Source organism: Pteropus vampyrus, unplaced genomic scaffold (assembly GCF_000151845.1).
Source record: "Pteropus vampyrus isolate Shadow unplaced genomic scaffold, Pvam_2.0 Scaffold147, whole genome shotgun sequence".
Taxonomy (NCBI): domain Eukaryota; kingdom Metazoa; phylum Chordata; class Mammalia; order Chiroptera; family Pteropodidae; genus Pteropus; species Pteropus vampyrus.
Window position 1 is genome coordinate 1,875,560 of NW_011888928.1, and position 12,605 is coordinate 1,888,164.

At 46.8% G+C, this 12,605-nt stretch overlaps 1 protein-coding gene and 1 long non-coding RNA gene across 3 annotated transcripts in view; one reads left to right on the forward strand and one right to left on the reverse strand.

Annotated features, from left to right (window-relative positions):
• Positions 1-2,166, reverse strand: part of WFDC2 (WAP four-disulfide core domain 2) — an 8,072-nt gene extending 5,906 nt beyond the window's left edge. Inside the window, exons 1-3 of one of the 2 annotated variants that reach the window (XM_011369338.2) lie at positions 2,013-2,166; positions 1,307-1,450; positions 328-487 (exon numbers count right to left, since the gene is read on the reverse strand). In XM_011369338.2, coding sequence (XP_011367640.1) covers positions 477-487; positions 1,307-1,450; positions 2,013-2,097 — 240 coding nt within the window. In that variant the 5' untranslated portion in view covers positions 2,098-2,166 and the 3' untranslated portion in view covers positions 328-476. Of the gene's footprint in view, positions 1-327; positions 488-1,306; positions 1,451-2,012 lie in introns of those variants that run through there. The other variant, XM_011369337.2, reaches the window with a different exon arrangement.
• A 671-nt stretch (positions 2,167-2,837) lies between these two features.
• Positions 2,838-5,067, forward strand: LOC105298213. Its single transcript, XR_896420.2, has 2 exons — positions 2,838-4,279; positions 4,772-5,067. It is a non-coding gene; the product is annotated as an uncharacterized LOC105298213 (long non-coding RNA).
• Positions 5,068-12,605: the final 7,538 nt, after the last annotated feature.

Sequence of the window (12,605 nt, forward strand, 5' to 3'; positions counted from 1 at the left end):
AGAGAGGCAAAGAGACTTGCTCAGGATCACACGACTAGCAGATAGCAGAATTAGGATGCTAGTTCAGGAGGCCACCCAGCCCTGGCTTGCTTTCTGCTTCAGTCTGTCCATCTGAGACAAGGGAACAGCAAAGACTCCACCTAACAGCAGAGATTTCTTTTGCCTCTCCCCCTCTCTCAGCTGTCTGCCTGCCTCTTGCTTTCTCTCCCAATCTCCACCTCTCCTTCTGCTCCTCCTCTCTCTGGTCCAGATTAGAGGCCTCCAGATCCAGAAGCTGCCGGATGGGCAAGTCCTCCCCCCACCTCCCATCTCCCTGTTCATCAGTGTCTGAGGTCTCTAATTACAAACCTTCCCGGCCCCTGCCGGCATCTTTGGAGAAATAACAAGGAAGGAAAAATCACACGGGCTGTATTCTGGATAAGGACCAATAATCACAGTAGCTTGGTACCCCGAAGTCATAGCTCTGCTTCTAGTCCTCAGTTTTTCCCTGTGAAAAACGAGGACCTTGGATTCCATGCTTTCTAATGCCACTTCCTACTCTGATGGGAGTCCCCTAACCTAGCGGAGAGACGAGAGCTAGCAAGCGCTATTTATGGAGCACCCGAACATTCTCACGTGTTTTCTCTCTCACTCAATCCCTAGAGGCAAGAGATTGCTTTAAAGATCAGGAAGGGGGAGAGCTACTCAGGAAGGAGTCTTAACTTTCTTCAAACCACTAGGCAAAAGTCGCACTCCCTGGCTGGGACCCCTTCCGAGCCACGGGCTGGCGGCGCCACCTTGGGCAGGAACCTTTCTTTCTCCTAAATCTGTAAGGTCTCTTTCCGTCTGGACAGAAGAGTCCGGGGAGTCTTGTCAGGCCAGGCACCCTGAGTCCTTCCCTCTAGGGGTAGGGCAGGCCCCAGGGGAGGGACTTCGAGAGGGATGAGCACCCCAGGCCTAGGGACCCCACCCACTCGCCACCTCTGGGCTTCCCCCGCGGCTCCACCTGCTGAGGGAGCAAACTATGAAACCCGGTCCCCTGACCTCCCGAAACAACGATCCTGCTGTGCGTGCCCGGAAGCCGGTCATGCACCAGAGAATCGAACACAGCTCGGTGTGGAGGACTCTCTGACTGCGCGCTGCGGCTCAGAGACTCCTTTGTGTCCCCAGGCCCATGCGAGGGCGAGTTCGGGCCGATCCGGTTCCATCCGCCTAGACTTCGCCAGGGGTCCCTGGGTCTGCGAATCGTCCCGCTTCCTGGAACCCAGGCTCTCCCGCTTCCTCCCCGTGCCCCGCCCCGCCCCGGGGCCGGTCGCCCTGGGGTTACCATTGGGCATATGGCAGACGCTGGCGCAGCCGGCCCGGCAGCACTTGAGGTTGTCCGCGCATTTTCCATCCGAATTGCACTCCTGCGTACAGTTCAGGTCCTCCTTTAGCTTGGGGCACACGCCTGCTTTCTCTTCCACTGTTTCTGGGAGGAGAGGCAGAGGACAGACAGTGGGGACCGAAGCCCCGGCCCCAGAGGATGCCCGCCTCCTGCTCCCAGGACCCTGGATCTCAAGCTTCAAGGAATTCTCGGTCTCCGGCCCTAGACAAACCCCGCCCTCCTTAGAGACTTCAGCGGACCCCACTTCCAGGCCAGGGGTCCCCAACACCTGGGAGTATAAGAGTTACCTAACTCTTGGCCTCAGAGCCCGCTATCCTTAGGGGACCCCGGGCACAGCTGACGGTCTAGGAGCTACCGCCGTCTAAACAGAGGGTCACCCCGGAGGCTACTGAGTCTCCACCTTCGGCACAAAGCCTCTCACCCAAATTTCAGTCTTCAGTGGCCTCCCGGTCTCCAGCACTTTGCACCCCACACCCTAAGCTTCAAGAGTCACATCTTTAGGAGCCAGGGGTCCCCAAAGTTTAGTTTTCATGGGTCTCTTCACTTCCGCCCCAGGAATCCCCGTGGCTCCAGCCGGCCGAGAGGCTACGCCTCTGCCGCGCAGCGTCCCGGCCCGGCCCTCTGGGCCTCTCCCTGCCCCACTCACTTGTGACCCGGGCGAAGCCGAAGCCGAGCAGCAGCAGGCCAACGAGGAGGGCGGCGACGAGCGGACCCGGGCGGCAGGTAGGCATGGTGCTGCGCCCGGCCCGGCGGCGTGCAGATGACAGCCGCCCGGGCCGGGATGGGGGGATTTAACCGCGCGAGAGGGGGGCGTGGGGTAGGGGCGGGGCCGAGCCGGCAAGGTAGACGGGTCTGCGGGCATCATGGGCTGGCTGCCACCTCCTGCCATTTCACAATCCTCTGAGATCAGGTGTCACTCTTGGCCCTGGTGGGAACCAGGAACCTAATCAGCTTCCAGGCCAGCGCAGCTCGACCAGCTGCAGCCGGACCCTGGTCCACTCCTCCCTTCCCTCCTTCCTCCTGGTGCCTGAGGGCAGGACCGCGGTAGGAGAGGATCAGGCCTAGGACTTCTGGATTCCCATTCCAAGACTCTGGGGTCTCCCCATAATGCCCAGGGACGGACGGGGGACTAGGGGGAAAAGGCGAGGCCCACAAGGAGGCAGTAGAGCCTGGAGATTAAGTGGTTGAATTTGTGGCCAGCCAGATCAGCGCAGATCCCTCTTCGGGGATTAATGATGGAGGTATAGTAGTAGCGAGTAGAGAAAAAGCAGTTGTTATGAATAAATGAACCCATTTGACACAAGAAACTGAGGCCCATGAAGGTGAAACACCTGTTAACGGTCTCCAGCTGTTTTTGGTGTGTTTCTCTCTTTCTCTTTTCCACACCCGGCCTCTATCTGTGCTCAGTGCCTCATGGATCTTCCCAGCAAACCTCTGGACAGAGAGTAACTATTGTCATTAGCTGTATGTGATGGATGAACTGGATTTCAGAGATTTAGACCCCGCCCCAGCAAAGCTGTAGAGACCAGGTTTTGAATCCATGTATCTTCCAAGCCCTCGTTTTTTCCATTCCATCATAAGTATTCTCTAGATGCCTACTATGTGACACATATAGGGCAAGACGCTTGGTTTAGAGAAAGTAATCAAAGGGGCCCTCCAGCACTGGCCTTGGGGTGACAGGGTCTGGGTTTGACCTCCATGTCCACCACTTTTCAGCTGAGGGAACTTGAATAAATCGCTTCCCTATTCTGCGCTGTCATTTTATTATCTACAAAGTTGATGATCATATCAGAATTCAACAAGAACACAAATGTAAAGTCTTTGCCGTAGGCTAGCTGTGTACTTTTTTTTTTTTTTTGAGATACCTTTTTTCTCCTGACCGGGAAACGAACCCGGGCCGTGGCGGTGAGAGCGCCGAATCCTAACCACTAGCTGTGTACTCTTTGAGGGCTAAGTCAGCATGATTGGTGTAGGAACCCCAGCCTTGATACATAATGGATAAATGGTGAAATACTATTACTAAAGAGACCAATAAATATATATGTCAAGCATTAGAATCCAGGCTGGCCAATGCCAAAACAGAGTTACCCCAGGAGTTAGACAGGAAATACTTTCAAACATTTCAAACAAACAAGCCAAGGTTCTATAAGCCCCAGAGGTCTTTGTTGCTGAAAGTTAGAGAGGGTCTGGGGCAGTGACCCTCTCTAACTTTAGAATGGCAGGTAAATAGAGCTCACCTCCAGCCTCTGTCCCCACAGATGGAGCCTGTAAAAGAAGCTGAGAATGCCTCTCCCAGCTTCCCATGCCCAGCCTGGAACCGGAGACATGCCGATGTTGGGAGGAGCCAGGACTATTTGCTCTGAGCTCAGAGAAGTCAACAGCAATGAAGCAGGAGCCAGGTGGGGGCACCACAACTGGGCAGGCTCCTGAAACTCAGTCTAGGGCACGCAGAGGACGTTTTGGTGAGCAACCGGTTTTAGCCTGTAGACTGGGCTGACTACTGGACATTCAACTGCTGCCCACAGCTTTCTTCTGGGACTTACCCAGCTCCTCAGGTGAAGAAACTATCCAGCCTCATTTCTTCCCAACCCTCAAGGGCTCCCCTGCTTACTGGCTGTCTTTTACAGGAATGGGGATTAGTCTGAGGCTGAAGGGATGGGGTGGGGCAGAGGATGGAGAAGAAAGTTTCATCAGTCAATGTCCCTTGGCATGAAAAAAAATACTCTGCTTTTATAATGCTTGGCTTTGTTCTAGGGACATTCACATGTTTTTTCTTCTACGTAACAGTTAAAAAGGATGAAGGCTTTAGAAGTGAGTACAGTTCAGGTCCAAATCCAGGGCTGACTACTTCCTGGCTATGTGACTTAGAGCAATACTTCACTTTTTGGACCTACATCTCCTTCCATAAAAGAGGTATCATCATAACTTTTGCAGGATTGTTTTAAGAATTAATGGCGGGGGGGGGGGGGGGGTGGAGCATAAACCAGAGGTTACATATCTGGCTAAAATATATCCATTGTCAGCCCACAGGGTACATTTTTTTAAATTTTGCATTTGTTACCAAAATTTAAAGGTGGGAGATTTTACATAAAATTTAATTTCTAGCTTCTCTTGAAAAAAGATCTGGCAACACAGCCCTGCAGTCTTATGTAGCAGCAGTGGGTCTCAAATTAGAGCAAAGAGTGTTGGAATCACTCAGGGGGCTTGTTAAAACACAGATTTCGACATCTCGACCCCAGAGTTTTGATGCAGTAGGTCTGGTATGTGAGGAGTAGAGTGAAGAAATAAAATGGAGTCGCTATAGTCAAGCTGCTAAGTTACTAAAATCAAGTAGATTGAGGTACAAGGCAACAATTGTGTCTTTGTTTAAACTAGCCCTGGCACTTAAACTTTTGAACTTTCCAGTCCTGCATCAATGCCGGGACATATATCAAACTCCAGATAACCCTCTGATTAACCCCTGAAGAATTCCTGTATCCAGACCACCTGGCATCCATCATCCAGACCACCTGACAGCTGACTGATAAACCATGCTGGATCAGTCTAAGAATGCAGGACTGATTATTCTCAAGAATGTACTTTTTACTATAAGAACTCTTCACTTTCCTTTCTTCTCCAGAACACTCCTGAGGTTTTACCTAGTTATATTTCCAGTTCGCAAACCCTAAGCCCCTTGAATAAATCTTTATCATTTATTTCCAGCGCAGCCTCCAGAATCTTTTTGAGTTTATTCAACAGGTGGGAACTGAGAATTTGCATTCTAACAGGTTTCCAGGCGCAGATGCAAAAGAGGCCACATACTAAACCCGACAAGCTCAAGGAAGGCCAGCATGGTGAGCCCTACAAACTCAGAGACCAAAATTAACCACATAAGATGGTCTGAATATAAAAATTCCTAACTAAAAGCAAGTCATGGTGGGTAGTCACATCCTGGGCCTTTAGCTTTCTTGACAAAGGTTAATCTTTACCTTAAGTGAGACTGTCCTTATCTTTTTGCATCTAAGATAACATATCCTTGGAATGTCTTCCCCTTTTTTTCCAGATCCTTCAGGGCACAACCCAATTCGCCAGAGCTCGAAACCACAGAACCCCTCGTGGTTACCTTGTCCCCCTGCATACCATCTCTGTGTGCTGTAAAGGTTAATTAACTGTCCTGTACCCATCAGTGTAAAAGAAGTATGTGTTCCTCCATTTTACTTTTTATCCAATCCCAGAGATTTCCCCACTGCTTCGCTTTCTCCGGCCCCCTTTATCTACCACCAATGAATTTCCTGTAACCCTCCCTCTGCCTCCTCCTTTGATTCTAATGGATAAAATTAGCTACGAAACTGCCATTCTCTGGAGCATTTTCTTAATTCGTTGAGATTTTGCTTCCTGGAAATTATTGTCGGCTTGGCTCAAATAAATGCATTAAAATGCTCCACAGGTTTGGACGTTTCTTACATCGACAGAGGTGATGCTGACTGGTGGTAAAATGACCACACTTTGAAAACCATTAACTAGAGCTGCTCTCATTTTATGAGGGGAACGTTCTTTCCAGTTTCCCATAATCCCCAGCGTTCTTTATTGTCTAACATGCCCTGGCCCCAGCTCCAAATACTTTCATTCACATTACTTGCCTGGCCTGGAGGGTGTTTAAAATTGTGACCTCTGGGGTGGTTGCATAGGAAGTGTTCAGTAAAAGGTAGCTAGTATTTACTTAACAACTTTATGAATTAAGTATTATTATTCTCATATTAGAGATGACGAAACTAAAATTCAGCTTTGCAAAATGACTTATTGGAAGAAACACAGCCAGAAAACCAGAAAGAAGACACTTGCCAGTGATTTCAATGTCACACACACACACACACACACATATCTGAGGTTACTGTAGATGATGCATCGAAAGTTTTGGACATGACTTCATGAGCATAAAATAATATTTATCAGGGAAGAAAAGAGAGGAAATAGGAAAGAAGGAATGGTTTACAATGGGAGGTGATGTTAGTCAGTTGCAGACACACCCATTCTAAGATGACTATAAACAAGTTAACCTTGAAGAGTTCAGAATCTCCAGGAACAAACAGGGAGTCATACAATGGGGCCTTGTCCTCTTCGACCGTTGGACCCGCACAAACTTCCTTCACACAACTGAAAACTCTCTCTCTGAGAATATTGGCTATTTTGTTACCTAGCATCAGTTTGTCTAATTTCTGATTTTGCTTTGGGAAAATGATTCTTCCTCCACCCATTTCCAAATATAGCGGCCTCTTCTCTGCCCACATCCTCTTCTAACTCATAGTTAAGGCAATGACATAAATGCAAATCAAATTCTTTATATCAAAAATTTTTTCCTTTGAAGTCTCAGTGCAAAACACCATGAAAAGCAGAGCTTCTATTTTTTGAAGCAGCTGAGGCCTCTCGTAAATCCTTAGGGCTCGTGAGGGCACAGCTTTCAAATTTCTTGTAGAGGACAAACTTTGGAGTCAAAGAGTCTTGAGTTTGAATCCTAACTCCTGCCGTTATTGGTTTTGTGACCTTGGAGAAGAGATTAAATGTCTGAGCTTCAACTTTTTTGACTTTAAAATAAGAGTAAAACCTCCCAAGGTGATTGAGAGGTTTCAAGATGAAGATGTATGAGCAATGCTTGGCACATAGTATGTGCTCAGTAAGTGGTAATGGGTGTATTATTATATTATATACCACTCTCAGAGATTACCTCTCTCAGAGCTACTCAGTGATTTTCACCAATTCAGTGATTTTTATCACCACATCAGGACAGAGCACTCATTCTGCTACTTATGCCCTCTGAGATGCCCAGCGATCTCCATACTTTCTCTAAGCCTCAGTTTCCTACATGTAAAATGGGAGGATTCTGCCCTTCCTGTGGGCATATTTGAAGGGCTATCTGTGATCACAAATGTAAAGCACTAGCAATGTGCCTGGCACACAGTAGGCGCTCAGTAGGCGCTCAGTACATGTTGATTTCCACCCTCCAACCTCTCCTCTGAGTCTACGACACTCAATCTTTTTTCTATTCTTCATTTTGGTCTTTTTCATCCAGTTGTTGGGCTTTTAACATTCCACTTGGGTGTCCCATCTTCTCAAACTCAACACCTCCATCAGTAGGACCAGCTCAGGCTCCTGCCTTGTCATTTAGGGCAAGAGATTCACAATTGGAGCATCACTGTTGACACGTCCTCTTTTTCCCTGTCCAAAGTCACTAAGTCTAATCTTCCTTCTGAACATCCTTCACATCTACTATTGCTTCCTCTGCAGCCCAGGCTCTTGGTACCTCAGGCATGAATGATCACATGCATCCGCTATATCCCTTCTAACTCCATACCATTGTATATCCTCACCTGGATGCCTAACCTACATCTCAAACATAACATCTCAAAACCAAATGTAAATGGCAACTCGATTTTCCTAGGTGCTCAGGCTGAAAGCCTTACAGTCATCCATAACTCTTCTCTTTCTTTATAACCCACAGAATTCTATCAGCAAACTCTGTTGATTCTGGCCTCAAATATATAAATACATCCAGAATCCACTTCTCACCATTTCTACGATTCTTGCCTGGTCCAAATATTATCACGTTGGCCCCCTTTCATCATTCCATATATTCTCCACATGTGACCACATATGGGTGCTCCAGTGGACAACCCCAACTAAGATCCCAGCCAACGATCAGCACCAAATGCTAGTTTTGTGACGGAGCCATCATGGACATCTGGCCCACTCACACCAACAGACAAGGGCAGCCTCAGCCACCACCTGACTCTAACTTCGTACAGAACCCAAGGAAGGACCACCAGCTGATCCAAGTCAACCTACAGGACCACAGAGTTAATAATAAATTGTTTTAAGCCACTAGTTTTGGGGAGGTTCATTATATGCAATAGATCACCAGAAGAGTAGTGATCTATTGATGAATAAGGTATCTGCTCTCACAGAGCATACTCTCTAGTGAAGAAAATAATCAAATAAATTAATGAATGGAAAATGTCGTTACAGATATAGATAAAAGTGATTAAAAAAATAAAGCACAGTCATGTGATTGTAAATCAGGGGGTGAGGGGACCAGGGAAGTGTCCTCTGAAGATGTAACATTTGAACTGAGACTACGTAAGATTGATCCATACAATCGTCTGGGGCTGAGTATTAAAAACAAGTTTAAAGCTCGTGGCACAGTTACCTTTGTAAGGGGAACAGTCCTTTCTCACACATCTAGATCTTTTCAGAAGTGGTGGAAATTGGCAGCTAGGGTACGTACTTTCGTCACATCCCAGATAAAATGTAGATTATGTAGTTGCACTTCATAAATGGTTAAATGGTTCGAGCCATTTTTATAGTTGTGATGCCAAAATAATTTAAAGAAAGTCTTCTACAAATGTTACGTCCGTAAATCGTATGTAGTTTGCTGCCCATGATGAGCAAAAATGAGGTTTTATCATCCGCAACACAAGGGTGTGTGTTCAGGTGAAAGTGGCACTTCCTCCTGCTGCCACCAGAGGGCAGACAGTGCTTCTGTAAAGAGTGGTTCCTAAAGGCTGAACAAGGGTGTCTGATCCCAAAGAAAACCAGCAGTGTCTCCCTGTGCAGACTCTTGAGAAACCAGAGGGTCAAACAAAGGGCAACGTGGGGCGGACACAGAATTATACCTGGGTGAGGCCAATCACTGAAGCCAGAGGGCTTTAGGTTACCCTTGAGGAAGACTGGCCCATTTGGGGGACTGTGACACTCCTTGGACACTGGGAGGGACTTTCTGGGGGTGGATTTCTGGGAGGTGACACTACAAAAAAAAAAAGTTATTTGTTCCTTTCGTTGAAGCAGTAGACAGCATGTTGAAAAGCAGTCAGGAGCCAAGGAAACTAAAATCTATGTGCTTTCGATAAGTTGCTTTGGTGTATGGTGTTCAAAGCATTTCAGCACCATAATGAACGTAGTCCTCAAAAATGCCCAAACCTGTTAATTCCTTAAGGCAGATACCACCACCCTATTTTACAAAGAAGGAAACTGGTTCAGAGAGGTGAAGTGACTTGCCCAAGGTCACATAGCAACATCAAGAGCTACTGAAGCCAAACTCTTCTAATTCATACCAAGTTCTTTCACATTGCACTGTTATTAATGAATAATTATTAATAATAATTAAGCAACATATTTATTATTTTTTATTAATAGCATTCTTATTGCTGTTATCGGAGCTGCCATTTGTTGAGGTGTTACTCTCCCAGACACTTGTACAAAGCATTTTACAAATATATCATTGTAATGCTCTCACCATCATTCTCCAAGATTGATATGAGATGGCGAAAAGCAGCCCCTGACTTCTGGGAGCTGACCTGACACCGTTAGCCTTTGATGTTCTCCGGAGGAACATAAACAATTTCACAGAACATCCAAATCAGACAAAGCCATTCTGTGCCCATGAAAGATCAAGACAAAAACATGATACTATGTACTCATCTTTGAACACAAAAACGAGATTATACGTGCCGCAGAAATGACCAACACCCCCATATCCTGGCTAATATGAGTGGCTGCTGCTTCTTTGCTAACTACAGTTTTAACCTCTATCTAGTTTCCCTTCTTATAGTTAAAATTCAGATATCCAATCATAGAACTGCCCAATTCCAGACAGCATCCCATCCAGAGCAAAGCCAGCTTCCTTAAATGCTCCCCCAAATCATCTAACACACTTTCCAATCCTGTAAGTCCTTTCTAGCATCCTCTGGGTCCCCAACGTGTGCATTCTCTCTTGCTGCAGTGAGTAACAAACTCAAGTCCTTAAACTGGAAACAGAAGTATTTCTAATGGTTGTGGCTGGAGACATCAACGGGTATAATCATTATCCTTCTTTTATAAATAAGAAAAGTAAAACTCAGAGAACTGAGCAATTTACCCAAGACTCCAAGGTAGTGAGTGCCAGCCCAGGTCTCTGGATGTTCTCATCTTCTCACCATCCCTGCTCTTTGAGCAGTCTATGCCTCCAATTCTTCATGTGTAGTGAGACAGACTCCGCTCTCCAAAGTTTACATCTTCCCAGAGGCAGGGGCATGAAAACATTGTCAAAGGGGTTCCACTGAGGAGATCTGGGGACCTCCTTTTGACCGGGGACCCACTAGATTCTGAACAAGTCATTCCCACGATGCCTTGCAGTTGGGAAGGTCTAATAATCAACTTGAAGAGCGGTGCATCCTGGGATATACCTCCTTGAGACTTGGGCCCCTGTCCACCACGTAGCTTCCCCCACCCCTCCCTGCTCCTCTCAACCATCCTCTTTCATTCGTTCATATTTCTGCATTATTTGTTTGCCACGGCTCTTGGCCAACTGGGGGAGACAAGTCAGGAGGATGACTTGGGAGCTCTTACCCTACCATTCTCCTATTCTTACACTAACCTCTCTCCAATCAAGGAGCATCCTAGCAGCTTCTTACACTAACCTCTCTCCCAGTCAAGGGGCATCCTAGCAGCTTCTTACACTAACCTCTCTCCCAGTCAAAGGGGCATCCTAGCAGCTTCTGCATAAATTGTAGAGAGCGACAAGGGGGAATTCCTCCAACTTTGAATCCTGAGAATATGAAAGCTGGTGGACAGGACTTAGCAATGTTGCAAAAGAACCTAAGAGACTTTGGGGCAGAGGGCATTTTCCTGATTGCCATCTCCCAATCTTTGTGGAACTGTCTTAGGACAAAAAGAACAGACTTGGTTAGTGGGTTTCTTTGGAGTCGGGTCAGGACCAATGTGGAAAGGCAGGTGAGGGGGGAGATAGGGACACTTATCGGGATTGGCTAATGAAAAAATAATAGTCTAAAGATGAGTGCTGCCAAGCTGGCACCAGCTCCCCGGGAGATAGTAAGCTCCCATTAGGAGGAGATATAAAAGCTGAAGCTGGTTGACTGGTTGCCTCCTATGAAATTGTAGGATTTAATTATTCAGAAGCCTTCCGCGATTTTTCTTCCAACGCCAAATCCCTGCCCCATCCCAACATCCACAGTTATGTCGCTCACCTCTGATGGATCTGTTTCTTAGAGATGATAAAGGCTCGTTCCCCTCATGAGCCGAGGCCAGCAGAATGCAGCAGGCTGAGGGCTCTTGTGAGGTGGTCCCCCATCCCTCCTGGGTAACTCCCCTTCCTCTACTCTACCCCAGGGGGACTTCTCAGTTCAGCTAGATTTGGGGTTGGGTGGACTTCGAGGAACGAGTTGGGGTCTCCTTGTCATTCCCTACTTGGAGGCGTGTACAGAGTCTAGCATCCTTGTGGTGATATGGGAAATGAACAGCATTAAAATCTTTTTTCATCTCCACATCTTCATCATGCCCAAAAGCTCGTCCTTCCCACCCCTCTTCTTTCTACCTGATAGAATCCAACTCACCCTTCAAAACTCAGCTCTTACACTGCCTCTTCTGGGAAGCTGGCCTTGACGTCTTCCGGTGAGAGTCAGAGTCTCCACCTCCCTCCCACAGCACGTATGTCATTGAAGTTCTGAGCCTCTGCCTTCCACACTGGGTGGGGAACTCTTTGCGGGTAAAGTCGGTCCTGGTCTGGTAGTCTCCTAAGTGGGTTGCACTGGGGCATGGAAAGAAAATATTGAGAAACTTCTACTTATTTGTTTCTAAGCTCCCCTTTATTAAACTTTACACTATCAAACACTTATAATATACATTACAGTACAGCAGTGCGCATATAATTATAAATAATTATAGAAATGGGAGCCGCACACTCCAAATCATTTTACTGACATGGCTACGAATGATCAAATAAATTTGGAGGGTACTGTTTTGGTCTTTCCCTGGTGCCTAGCATGAAACAAGTTTTAATACATGAGAGAATGAATGAATAACCGATGTTGCCTAGGCTTAGTTTATTAAAATGATCACATGTATTAGCTGCTTGAGTGTGGGGAAGATACTTAGGCCCCAAGTTCCACATCCGTGAAATAAGGAGTTTGGATCATTTTCTCTCCCACATACCTTCCAATATCAATGTATTTCTAAGTGATGTCCGAGTCACTCATTGTCCAGTAGGGGACAGTATAATTTAGTCAATAATAATCCTAGCAAATGTTTAAGTTGCATGAATTACATGCCAGGGTCTCTGGTCTAAGGGCTCAATGTATAAATTCATTGATCCTCACAACAACCCCATGTAGGAGGAAGACAGGCACAGAGAGATTAAATAACTTGTTCAAAGCCACATAAATATAGTGGCATAAGTTATATGCCCTACCCTGGCCCGTGGGAGCTACCCATC